We start from the raw sequence: 13,556 nt of genomic DNA, 5'->3' as shown, positions 1-13,556 counted from the left end.
TTGGGCCTTTAATTTAGTACAAAAAATGGAGAAAAATGTCCACTGCAGGTCTGAGATTAATTTAAACAGCATCATAGTAAAAAAAAACCTAATCTAAGCTAATAATATTGTGTCAAATGATCATAGTTTTTTTATTGCATACTAGGAAGATATTGCTGTTTTTTTCCCCTCACCTGCCAGTTCGAGCTTGGCCTTGGCATCCTTGTCCTTCACCATGATCCTGTACTCTCCCTGGTCGCGGGGACGGATCTCGCAGACCTGCAGCCGGTGGACTGCGCCCTCGCTCATCATCTGGTACTTGTCGCCCTGCACCACCGTCATGTTGTTCCTCAGCCACCTCACCTCCTGCCGGTCCTTGTTGAGCTCCACCTCGAAGACCACGTCCGTGCCCGGGGGCTCGAAGATGTCCTGAGGCGGCCTGATGATCTCCACCGGGGTTTCTGAAGCACGCGACCAAGTCACGCATTAGAATGGATCATATACTAATGAACTGACTTAATGGGAATTAATGATTTTACCTTCAACAAACAGCCTGGCTCTGGATCGCTTCTCATCCACACCACAGGCATATTCACATTCATCGTCTGGCCGGCACTCCTTGATACGCAGAGTGCACATTTTGCCTTCTTTTTCAAATTTATATCTGTGGGAAAAAGATAGTTTCCAAGTCAATCAAAGGTTGCGTTCATGTGATTTCACAACATTCTGAAAAGACAAGTTTAATATAGCCCCCGAGGACATGTTACAATATGAATTTGCCTAGCAACAGTTCAAAGTCAAATGTTTTGCTGATGTTTTTATCATTAACATGTCAGTAATTACTGGATGTATCCACATGAAACAGAAATTAGCTTAAAGTTTAAAGTCTTTTCTGACCATTGTGCTCCGTCTGAAATCACAACATCAAATTCTGAAATGTCAAGAACGAAGTTGAAGAAGTGTATATTTAGCAAAAGCTCTGAGTTTGTTACCTAGGTCCCTCTCGGATCTCGCGTCCGTTCCTGTACCACTTCACATCGGCCTTTTCTTTGGTCACTTTGCAGGTGAACTCGGCGTCGTCAAACTCGGTGATGGTCTGGTCCTTGAGCTGCACGGAGAAGTCGGTGGGCGCCTCGCTGATGATGAGCTCAGCTGCCGATTTGCTGTCCCCGGCCACGGCGGTGTACTCGCCCTCGTCGGCCAGAGTGCAGTCTTTGATGGTCAGCGTGTGCTTGTCTTTGTCCACTCTGTACACGACGCGTTTGCTGAAGGCGATCTCCTCGCCGCCCTTCATCCATTTGATCGTCGCGTTGGGTCGGTTCACTTTGCAGGAGAAGCTGACGGTCTTCTTCTCCTGAGTGTCAATGTCCTCCAGAGGAGCCACAATCCTGAGGCTCTCCTCTGCAAGAGACAGAATGAGTGATGAAAAATACTATAATCTCACATATTTTTTTGAGCATGGGTGACTGAGAGTCATATACTTTAGCTGTGACTAGGTGACAAAAAAAAAAAGGACATGCATTCATTGTCATCTGTTCTTTCCAAGATAATTAAATGAATGTCTAGTCAACTAAAACATCTATGAATAAAACATTAAAAATAATATGTTGTGGCTTTAACGCACATATGTTTGTCAACTCAAAACAGACCTTTAACAGTGAGTTTGCAGGCACTCTTGGCCTGCTCTCCTCTCTGGTTGGTCAGGTTGATGCTGTAGTTGGCTTCATCACCCTTCTGGGCCTCTTTGATCCTCAGGGAGAAGACGTTGTCCCTTTGAAGCATCACGTGCTTGCTGCTCTCAAACAGAGTCTCGTCATTCTTCACCCACTTGGCCTTGGCTCCCTCCGAGTTCACCTCGCAGTTCAGGACGATCTCCTTGCCCTCCAGAATTTCGGTGTCCTTCAGGGGAGTGATCACCCTCAGTTTCTCTGCAGAAGACAGATTAAATGACCCCGATGTCAAGAATTTGTTTGGGGAAAGTAGCAAAAATCCAGATAATGGACAACAGCTTACCGAGCACGGCCAGGTCAGCGCTGGCTCTGGTTGGCCCAATCATCACCACATAGGCGCCTTCGTCTGTCAGCTCGGCGTTCTTGATGACCAGAGTCCGTCTCTTGCCGTCGCTGACCATCTGGTATTTGTCGCCGGCTTCAAGCTCTTTGTCTCCTTTCTTCCATTTTACTTCGAATGTGTCCTTGGAAACAGTGCAACTGAACTCTGCCTTCTGGCCCTCCACCACTTCCTGGCTCTGTGGCTTGGAGATGAACTCAGCGGCCAATTCTGAAGTGAGAATAGAAAGATAAGTTACAATGAAATTAGTACAAGAAAATTTGGCAAGAGAACAATCAAATCTTTTCCCCAGGAAATCTGCTTCTACTGAGGACATGACAGACAAGGGTTTACAGAGGAAGCAGCAAAGCAAATTGAAAACTTTATGCTGCATTTGAACACTGTGGAGGAGTCAGGGGCGAGTGATTTACATGTTATCCCTATGTAAAGCATACAAAGCATACTTGTTGTCTTGTTGAGTTTGGTCTTATTTCTTTACTCTCTTTCTTTTTAAATGTGTTGTGTTGTTGTGTGTTGTCATGTGTTATCATGTACAGTCATGCCTTGTGCATGTGTGGCTCTTGTGATTTTTAAACTCGTTTTTCGCTCCTATGCGTTGAGTGGCATAAACGGAAAAACGTTGTTTTTTTATTACAAAACTAGACACTCTAATACACCATATGTGTGATTTTGGTAGCTCTGTGATGAACAGAAGTGAAATAAATGACAATCAAAAACTTGTAAAAAGTCAAGATCATGTCATTTTCTTTTCTTTTTTCTTTTGTCCGAGGGGGCGTGGTGTTGCGTAGCGAACAGCTGTAAACCCGACACTTCTCTCTCACTCTCTGGAGTGCGTTTGACAAAGCAGAGCGGCTTCCCATGGATTTTGACGTTTAAATGGTCAAAATCGGTCCAAGGAAGAATGTGTTTAAATGCACACATGATAAAAAATGATCGATCTGTGGCAACACGCAGTGTTTCAAAACGTGTCAACAATCTTGTCCTTGAAAATTGACTTGAAACTAATATATTTAGGCATTTGCCTCATCCCATAACGTTAGTGCCAGAGGAGAGAGGTGGAGAGAGGAGGAGAGAGGAGTAACTTATTTTTTGCACTATAAAGTGCACATAAAAGCCTTTAATTTTAACAGTGCGCCTTATATCCCGGTGTGCCCTATGGGTCAATTTCTGGCTGTGTTTACACACCTAGTTGGTTTACAGGTAAACCAGCATTAATTAATTCGCCTTGTATTCCGGTGCGCCTTATTTATGAAAATAAACATTATCATTTATAACGCACCTTATAATCAGGTGCGCCTAATAGTGCGAAAAATACGGTAAATCAGAAAGGAGAGTGTTGCATAAAACACAAATTATCTCCGAATCTAGAATCTAACTATCCTCTGTTTAGCATTGGATTTTACATTGTCACGTCACCCACTCCTGCCTTTACTTGTGGGATGTTTTGCTCTGGTGTGAACCATACCGCTAATCTTGAGGTTCCCTGACGTCTTAATGGCGGGGCTCAGTCTGCAATTGTACTCTCCAGCGTCCTCCATCTTGAGGTCCTGGATGAGCAGGATGCGTCTCTTCCCGTCCACAATGTGTTCGTAGCGGCCGCCCTCAGGCAGCTCCGTGTCTCCTTTCCACCACGTCACGTCAGCGCTGGGTTTGGACACCTCGCAGATCAACTTCACGCTGTCTGTCTCTGTGCCCTCCACGTTGGCCAGGTTCTTGGAAAACCGCGCCTCCTCCTCTGCAGAGCAAGAAAAATTCAATGTCAAATAGAATGATTTGGTTTGGTTTCATTTCATTTCGAAAACTTTCAGGGAGCAATACATTCTAATTTTGATTTTGTTTTTGTATTCTAGTACAAGAAAAACATTCATGTATTGGGCCATAAAGTAATAATATAGGCATTCTAAGATGTTACGGTAATAGCCAAGTTGGCAGCGCATTGGCCAATTGTGACCGGCAAAGTGCATTTCTTACCGACAACAGTGAGCATGCCGGAGGACTTGGAGGTCTTTGCGTCACATTCGTATTCCGCCTCATCATCGAAAGCAGACTTGTTGATGATGAGGATGTGTTGGCGACCCTGTGCAATAATCTCGTACTTCTTCCCCTTCCTGATTTCACTTCCGTCTTTGAACCAGCGGACCTTACGCACGGAGACGATCAGGTGTTAGGAGTGCACAGAAAAATATATATACTTATTTCAACAGTTAGATTCATATTCAGATGTGGACTCACTTTAACATCTTCTCTGGACACTTCACATTCGAACCTGGCAGATTCCTTCTCTTTGACCTCGACATCATGGAGCGGCTTTGAGAACTCAACATGTGGAGCTAAAACGGGGGAAAAAAAGGAAGAGGAATTTAACATGTTATATTCAGCATGGGAGTGAAAACCTTTACAGTGTAAGTGTGTAAGAGGGTTGATTTTTAAGCGTCTTATTTAGACTGCCCTCCTCTTCCAGCAGGGGGAATGATCTGTGCTAGAAAGCATACAGAAGCTTTCATTTTTGACTAATGGCATGCAAACAAATCAATAGCACCATAAAAAAAAACACAGTTAGAGTGGAGAACTGCTCAGAATGGGTAGGGTGACTGTTTATGAACTTCAAAATGTACCCTCAGTGAACTTGCGTGAATGAAGTAAGTGAACTTTTGATGAGTGTACGTGGTTAAATCTCCGAAAAGTTTATTTTGCAAGATATGTCCCTCTTTAAACTCTCAGGGGCTTGTACTCACGCTCGACATTGAGGAAGCAGGAGGTTTTGAAGTCTTTAGCGTCGCAGGTGTACGTCCTGGAGTCGTCCAAAGTGCAGTCGTGAATGAGCAGCGTTCGTTTGCGGCCGTCGACGATGATCTCGTACTTCTTGGTCTTGCGGATTTCCTGTCCATCTCTGAACCACGTCACCTCAGCGTTTTCTCTGGACACTTCGCATTCCAGTGTCGCCGTTGATTCCTCTTCTACTGTCTGGTCTTCCAGTGGCTTAGAGAATTCGACTGGTGGCTCTGAGTGAACAGTAGGAATGTTATTTGGTTTTTGGACACTGATTTTAGCTACAGCAGGTTCAGAAAGCTTTGGGACCTCTTTTTACTGCGTCTATTTTATTCTGCAGCAGTCTGACACTAAAATAAAGAACATTTACATTCTATATGCAAGAAATCTATCTGTAAGTTGATGAAGTCTACTTTTATACCATGTCTCTTGTTCTGGAAAGCATTTTGAATCACTTTGTGTTTGTAATATATTTTTATTCTAGTTTTCGACTAGTCTTACCTTTGACAGTGAGATTGGCTTCAGTTGTGAAATCTTTAGCGACGAGTTTGACCAGTCCAGCTTCGTTGAGCTTAACGTCACGCAGGGTAAGGCTGTGCACGTTGGCGTCTGACTTCAGCACCACCTGTTGTGCAAAAGCAAGTGCAATGTTTTTATTGTGTTCAATTTCACAAACAAGACATATATTTTAATGTTTTGCGCGTCCGGCCAGTTGGGTTCAGAGGGAATGAGCTATGTGACCCTTTGTCACCTGCAGTAAAGTTTATGTGCCTCATAACATTGTCTACAGGTTCAACTATGTCACCTTTAAGCAGGAGCTCTAGTCATATCAATACTAGAGGTCGACCGATATGGGTATTTTTTTGGCCAATATGCACGGCCGATGTTTCCAAATGTTTTGCCTATATTCCTGTGTATGATGCTTCTATACTGTAAAATATGTCATGGAGAGCGTAGAATTGTGACATCAGGGGTGCTTTAATAGGGGCAGAGGGCTGATTTACTCAAGACATTCCTGTTTAGTAGGTTCTTCAGAGGGAGCTCATTTAGACAAAATGAGACAAGACAAGACAAAAATGAGTAAGTCTCTATCTCTTATGGTTCTGAAATGATGAGCAAAAGTCGGCAACATTAAACATATAAATTGTGATCCAAGGTGTACAACATATTCATTGCGACCTTTCTCCATTCCCCTGAGGCCTAGGAAGTTGTGGGAGGGCTCACTCACCAGCGCAAAAATCGGGAAGCTAGACGATATTGTAAAATACCCAAATATCAGCCTGATATTTCGGTTGACCTCTAAACAATACCATAGGGGCCACTTTAATGCCGTATAAATTCACTTATCAGTAGCTCAGAAAGTGTATAGTACTTTTCAGAGCAAATAAAAAACACCATTAGATTTTTATTTATCAAAAGAAAGTCTGGATTATTATAACACAAGAGTAGTCCTTTTTTTGCTTTGTCCACAGCTCTACAAACACATTAGTTACAACTTTCTAACATTCACATGACTGAAAAATAAGCTCTATCTGCTCTAATCATTTTATATGTATGTTACGTGTCCTGCCGCTCTGTAGGCCCAGTCTCGACGGCTAAAAAAGAACGCTAGCAGCTGCTTTCTCCAACACCAGATTTAAACCTCACGACCTCTTGACACCTGGCAGCTTTAATGCATATTCACTCACTGTATGTAACAGCACTGACACACAGTAATGGAAGCCGGGTAGAAAATCAAGACGCGTTTCAGTCAAACATTGCCAGATGATTGAACTACAGGAAACTTCGTATGTTTTTTTAAAAATAAAGTTTGAGTCCCATTGTTTTGCAAATAAAATACTTACTTAATAATTTCTACTACACTTAGAAACCTAATCATTGGAGTAGATATTTTGGACACATAAAGGCTCATTTCAAACCTTTATTCAGCTCATTTTAAAGTATTTTCAAGCTTTTTCCCTGGAAGTTAATTGCTTCCTTGTTAGTTTTACAGCCTTGTAAAACTTTTATTGCCGGCTCACATAAACAAATGCTCTTGCAAGGTAAACAAGCTCTAATTCAATCTTCTAGCTATAGACCATTTTAGTCATAAAGATCCCTTCAACCCTATTGCTTCAATTATACCATCGTCTTCGCAAACAGCCATTTTGCAAGCAGCAAACTTACAAAAGCAGAAAGCGTATCAAATGACCATGGAAACCGAGAGCTCTCATGTTACAACTGATGATCAGCCTAATCCCTCTTTTTTTATTGCAACACTCTTTCACGTCTTAACTGCGCTACAGTACCACAACAAGGCTAAAGAATTTTCAGTCCAGCAAGTGATTTTAAAAGTAAAGATGTTGAAATACTCTTGTTGCCACCTGCCCCGTGCCTCAACCTTCGGCAGCTGTTAAAAATAACCCCAGGGAAACGCTTGCGGGGCAGAAAAGACTCCCTCCTGCGTTATCTCAAAACCAGGATCGAATGCTCTGCCGGCATCCTAACCCACAGCAGGGCCTTATATGAAGACACAGCAGTAGAACACGTGTTGATATACGGGACAAACAAAGGGGGCCTTCGATAAAGTAAAAGTGTGCATTGACAAAGGGGCAGTGCCTCCTAGTGGTGGATGGTGGAAGTGTGAGCACAAGTGTGAGATGCAGCAGGTACACAGATGTGGACTTACTCTGTCACTTGGTTCCAGTTTAGTACCCCCAAGGAACCACTCGACAGCGATGCCTTCGTAAGACAGCTCGCACTCAAAGGTAGCGGTCTCCCCAGCGATGACGGTCACATCGTTTAGGGGGCGCTTCAGGCCGATCACCCGGGCTTTGGATTGGGGAGAAGACATGGTTTAGTTCCCCCCCCACTGTCCAAAACAATAGATTCCAAAAGGCTCCTCAAGGGAAACGGCTAATCCTTAATGGTAAATAATCCGCATGGTGTGGTTGAAGCTGAAGGCAGGCCGCTGAAGCCCTCAGGCCAACTAAACTAGCCACAGTGGGACTTGGCACTGGGGGGGTTAGCTCATTAGCATATGAGATGATAAAATATGCATGGGGCCGGCGCAAACCAGTAAAATCAGGGGTCACGTCCTGCCTCGCTGCCAATCACAGGAAACCTGTTCTAGAAAAGGCATGCACCTTCTAAAATAACCGTGCGGTCCTATTGGCTGGGAGCCCACCTCTGCCGAAGCCAGTCTGTTACTGTCAATCAAGTCGCGGCAATTTTCTTGGAACAGGAAAATGCGGCGTTACCCAATGTTAACGTTGTACAAGCCACATCACAACACCGGCCAAGTGTCGTAACGCTGCCATGTTATGGAAGTTCAAGCTATGACTTTGGATTAACAAGTGGTATCAGGAATTTACAACAGACTGCTTGACATGCCAGGGTTAATGCCCCTTTACGGCCAGTTAAGAACTGCCTGCTGACAGCTGGACCGCCAGGAAGTTTGTTTAATCGCAGAGCTGTCACTTATTATCTTCTCAGCGCATTATCTCATTACGCCCAAGATAAACCACAGATAAACCATTTGCACACAGGGTATCATATTTGCTGTTCTTAAATTCTTGGAAATGAAGGGAATCGCCATGCGTTTCATTCAATTACACATATTTTGAAGCCTGTCTATTTTTAGCACATTCAGCAAGTCATTTCTTTCACCTTTGACCCTGAGTTGAGCCGTTGACTTGGCATTCCCTGCTGAGAAGTCCACGCTTCCGGCCATATCTTTGCGGCAGTTGAGGAGAATCACAATGTGACGAGCGCCCTCTTCTTTGATTTCCACATCCTACAAGAATGAAAGAAAATTATATACAATGTGGCCTGAATATTAAAACATATTAATATAGTTTTCTCGAGGGCATAGACTTGTGATTTTCATAATACCGAGAACATTCTTTTTCAAAGTGACATTTGCTATTGTATTGTGTGTAGGGAGGCTCACAGTACTGTACAATTGCCATTTTTTCAGTCACAGTTGTCCTTTTGGGTCAAAATCTGACCTAAAAGGTATACATATATATATATATATATATATATATATATATATATATATATATATATATATATATATATATATATATATATATATATATATATACATATATATATAAGCCTATTATTATTCTAAGAGCCTTCATTGCAAACTCGATGAGGTTGTGGAAAACCACCCTTGAAGCCAATGGAATGGCAAGCCACTTGCACAAGTCTCCATCAAATGTGGCATATTCCAAGGAGACGCTCTGTCCCCACTGCTGTTCTGCATAGGTCTGAACCATAGACTGTAGAAAAAATGGACGTCTTATGCTCACTCCTCCCCGTTTACCAGAATGACCACGGCCGTGGGGGAATTCATGGCGGATTTACAGACTCCCCCTCCCCAGCTCTGACGAAGCATGTTCTTAAAAAGGACATACGGGCGGGATTTTCACCGTAGACTCGGCCCTTGCGTGACGTGTAGCTCGCGCTGCTCCAATGCTAACAGTCCGAGCCTCATTAAGTACGAGATTTCAAAAATTCATATTACGAAAACCAGCCTGGTTTCATATATTGTGATTAACCCAGCGTTATCTCAGGAGGAACATCTGGCCTAGTCTAGTGTTGAAACCAGGCTTTAAAGTAGATTTTAACGTGTCTAAAGTCCAATGCTTTTCAATGGGGGCCTAGCGGCGATATGGAGGTACTACAGCAACGGCGGAGCAATGGCGGCCCCCATGTTTGTGGTCAAAAAGCAGGGCAGCCAGCGGCCATTGGTCTGAACCCCCTCAGCCAAATAATCAACAAGACTGGCTATGGATACCGACTCAGGAACGGGGCCACCATCAGTCACCTCCTCTACATGGATGACATCAAGCTGTACGCTAAGAATGAGCGAGACATCGACTCACTGATCCATACCACCCGGATATACAGTGCAGACATTGGGATGTCATTCGGACTAGAGAAGTGTGGTCGGATGGTGACTCAGAGAGGGAAGGTAGTCCACACAGAAGGGGTCTCACTCCCAGAAGGAACAATAGCAGACATTGAGGACAGTTACAAGTACCTCGGAATCCCACAAGCAAATGGCAACCTCGAAGAGGTGACAAGGAAAGCGGCTACGGCCAAATACCTCCAACGAGTAAGGCAGGTCCTAAGAAGCCAGCTCAATGGCAAGAACAAGTCCCGGGCAATAAACAGCTACGCCCTGCCAGTAATCAGATACCCTGCAGGAATAATAAGCTGGCCAAAGGATGAGATACAGACCACAGATGTTAAGACGCGAAAGCTCCTAACCATGCACGGAGGGTTCCACCCCAAATCCAGCACTCTGAGACTGTACGCTAGCCGTAAGGAAGGAGGCCGAGGACTAGTGAGTGTGAGAGCCACTATCCAGGATGAAACATCCAAGATCCATAAGTACATCAAGGACAAGGCTCCAACAGATGACGTGCTCAGTGAATGTCTCAGACAATGGGGAACAGAAGATGAGGTGCTGGAGGTCCCGTCATGGGAAGACAAGCCCCTACACGGCATGTACCACCGAAACATAACTAAAGTGGCGGATATACAGAAATCCTACCAATGGCTAGACAGAGCCGGACTAAAGGACAGCAACTGCAACTGCACGCATCAGGCTGTTTTTTTTCACAAATTACTACTACTATTTTTGTAACATAATTTTATGGGGGGAAAAAATGTTACCTTACACAAAAAAAAAAAGGTCAGGTATATCTTTTTTGTCATGACTGTTTCCCACTTCACATCTTTACCACTATCTTACACTTTGTTGGTTATAAAATTCCGTACTAAAATAGACTGAGCGACTTGTGTTGCTGCAGTGAAGTGATGGCGAGTCTTTTTGCTCTGTGATGAAATGATTAAGCTTAGCAAGAGCTAGAGAGGTGAGGATTTGGTGAGCATTTCCTGGATACATAAAGATTTTTGGGAACAGGAGGAGCTTTTTGGAAGCTGCCATCGTGCTGCTAAATACAGCCAGACAACAACATTATAATATGGTAAAAAGCTCCAAATAGTTGCAAATCGCACATGTCATTTCATAGTTGTACCTTATCAAATCTGATATGCAAATAAGTTTGTGGCGTGTATGAGGCAAAAATCTTAACTACACCAAACTGCATACCTTTCACCCCAGAATTTTTTACTTGTGTGCAAACGCTTGGTAAATCAGGCCCAAAGTGTTCGAAAACAGTCATTTCTTAATATAGGCTGAGTTTAGCATTAACAGGTTTACCAACCACCACTAAAAATTGCCAAATACAAATTAAAAGCAAAGTCAGACAAAATCAACATTTTGCTCTTACAGCAGAGGGCATGAGTGTCTCTCCCTTCAGCTTCCATGTGGCGTGCAGGTCATCGGCAGAGATCTCGATTTCAAACTTGGCTGTCTCGGTCTCGGTCACCTCCACACTGTACAAAGGCCTGAGCACCTTGATGTCGCGCTCTGCAGAGGTTGGAGAACATGTTATTCAGGCACAGCACAATGAAATGAATCTCTAAATCAAAACAATGGGATCCAGGGTACGAGTGTCAAAGCATCAAAACACATTGCAGGTGACAAAATGGATTCACAGCTGGAAACAATAATAAGTAAACATTTGATATAAACATAGACGGGACAATTTGGCCATTAGCCGCCACTCTTTGTGGAGTGACTTACAATGTGCAGACAAGCAGGACATGATTCCTGAAGAAAATCCAACAGTATACATTATTAATAACAGTAACTTATGGGAAAAGTAATTCCATCTAAAGCCCTAATCTCAACATTTCTAATCTTATACAAATACAAAGCAGGATAAAACTAGCTTTACTCACATGCACAAGACAGTGTACATGTTGCATAAACATCTTGTGAAACTAACAAAATTAAAATACAAAGACTATTATTTCTTATGTTGTAAATAAAACATGCTTTAAAGTAATAATAATAATGCATTAGTCTTGCATTACGGTTTTCCAAATGCTCAAAGTCGTTTTGGCATTTGAAAAACTCTCACACTCAATGGTGGCAAGTCCATGCTGTAGTCACAGCTGCCCTGGGGTAGGTTGCAGGGATTGTGGCTGCCACCAATAACTAATAAACACATCACATTCAGACATTAGGCAAGGTGGGATAAGAATCTTGCTCAAAGACACAGCGACAATTAGCACAGGTCAGAGCTGGGAGCAAATCAGAGTCGCCCCAACGTAAACACGGAGGATTATCACATGTACATAAATACTTGATAGACACCTTAGAAACATTTACACCATTCACAAATATGCCTCTTAAGATGCCTTCAAGTGTTTCTTATACATGTATAATACACAGGTTCAATGTATAAAGTTGGATTTTCTGCAGGACTGAAACAAGACAGACTGATCCAGGGAGGATGGATGCCTTTGGAGATCTTAGTGGGCAGGGCCTGATTCACCTGTCCGATCAGGCTCAAGTGGGCGGAGCCGGGGAGACCGCAGGTATTACCTTCGATGCTCAGTTCGGCTGTGGTTTTGTCGGTGCCACAGTCGCACGTGTAGGCCCCCCTGTCGCTCTTGGCTGCCTTCTTGATGACCAGCATGCGCTTCTTGCCGTCGGACTGGAAGAGGACGTTCTTGGAGGGGTAGATTTCGTTACCCTCTTTGAACCATTTGACTTCGCCGCTGGCTTTGCTCAGCTCGCACATGAGGATCACCTCCTCTTTCTCCACGGCGGTGTAATTCTGGAGCTTGGCCGTGAAGTACAAGTCGCCCTCTGTCAAAAACGATCAGACAAGTTAGTCATACAGGTATTAAAATGACATGTCTGTCTCCCCAGGTGGTGATGCTGTATTTTCCTCACAAATCACACTCCCTTCATTACATTGCAGATTACTCTAACTGCCAACCAATCATTAACTATTAAAGAAACTATTCATTGTGCCTCACTCACTTTCCTGTGCCTATGTCCTACTCATTGAAATCTACCGTAAAACAATCCTTAATATGAATATACACTTGAATATAAAAACTAAATGGCATCAAACCCACCAAGCACAGTGAGCATGGCCTCGGATGTTTTGCCCATAGCCTCCACCTTGATGAGGGACGTGTCATCCACAGTGACCTCTTTGAAGGCCAGCCTGTGCACCCGGCCTTCCTCAGACATGTGCACCACTTTGCTGGGGTGGAGGCGGATGCCATTTTTGTACCACACCACAGGGATATTCTCGTGAGACAGTTCCACGCTAAACTGCGCTGTCTCACGCTCCTTCACGGTCACGTCTTTGATAGGTTTGACAAATTCGAGGCGGATACCTAATGAGTACAAGTTTCAGAGAGATGCGCTTAGAAAGATGCAGAAATATGAAATATAAATGGGGGATCAGATGGTATTTTCTGCTTTGTTTCCTTATATGAGTTATTTGAGGGCCAGGTAGCTGCTTCAAACGAGTCCCAAAAACCTTTACCTTTAATAAAAAGCTTGGCAGATGTCCTCTTATCTTCAGCCTCAAACATATATTTGGCCTCATCTTCGTATCGAGCAGATTTCACAATAAGGGCATATCGTGTTCCTTCTTTCACAAGTTCGTACTTGTCATCGCTAGACAACTCCTGAGTTCCCTTGAGCCAACGGAAGTTTTTGGGCTCACGGGAGATTTCCAGTTCAAACCTAGCCTCGTCTCTTTCGTACACGTGAACGTCGGCCAGCGGTGTAATGAACGAGACTGGGATCTCTGTTGGTTCAGAGGAACAGAATTAATCCCAAAGCACGAATGAAGCTTTGGGTAAGC

At 43.6% G+C, this 13,556-nt stretch overlaps 1 protein-coding gene across 1 annotated transcript in view; it reads right to left on the bottom strand.

The window, feature by feature from the left end:
* The window catches only part of ttn.2 (titin, tandem duplicate 2), a 197,167-nt gene that overhangs the window by 84,896 nt on the left and 98,715 nt on the right, over positions 1-13,556 (bottom strand). Inside the window, exons 100-115 of the mRNA XM_079562796.1 lie at positions 13,233-13,499; positions 12,814-13,080; positions 12,272-12,538; positions 11,109-11,248; positions 8,467-8,593; positions 7,487-7,629; positions 5,320-5,443; positions 4,785-5,051; positions 4,282-4,379; positions 4,021-4,189; positions 3,515-3,784; positions 1,993-2,259; positions 1,629-1,907; positions 972-1,380; positions 519-643; positions 174-440 (exon numbers count right to left, since the gene is read on the bottom strand). Coding sequence (XP_079418922.1) covers positions 174-440; positions 519-643; positions 972-1,380; positions 1,629-1,907; positions 1,993-2,259; positions 3,515-3,784; positions 4,021-4,189; positions 4,282-4,379; positions 4,785-5,051; positions 5,320-5,443; positions 7,487-7,629; positions 8,467-8,593; positions 11,109-11,248; positions 12,272-12,538; positions 12,814-13,080; positions 13,233-13,499 — 3,486 coding nt within the window. The remainder of the gene's footprint in view (positions 1-173; positions 441-518; positions 644-971; positions 1,381-1,628; positions 1,908-1,992; positions 2,260-3,514; positions 3,785-4,020; positions 4,190-4,281; positions 4,380-4,784; positions 5,052-5,319; positions 5,444-7,486; positions 7,630-8,466; positions 8,594-11,108; positions 11,249-12,271; positions 12,539-12,813; positions 13,081-13,232; positions 13,500-13,556) is intronic.

Source organism: Gobius niger (assembly GCF_951799975.1).
Source record: "Gobius niger genome assembly, chromosome: 9".
In the NCBI taxonomy this organism is placed as follows: domain Eukaryota; kingdom Metazoa; phylum Chordata; class Actinopteri; order Gobiiformes; family Gobiidae; genus Gobius; species Gobius niger.
The sequence above is the reverse complement of the archived record's forward strand: the minus strand, read 5'-3'. Positions and strand labels throughout refer to the sequence as shown.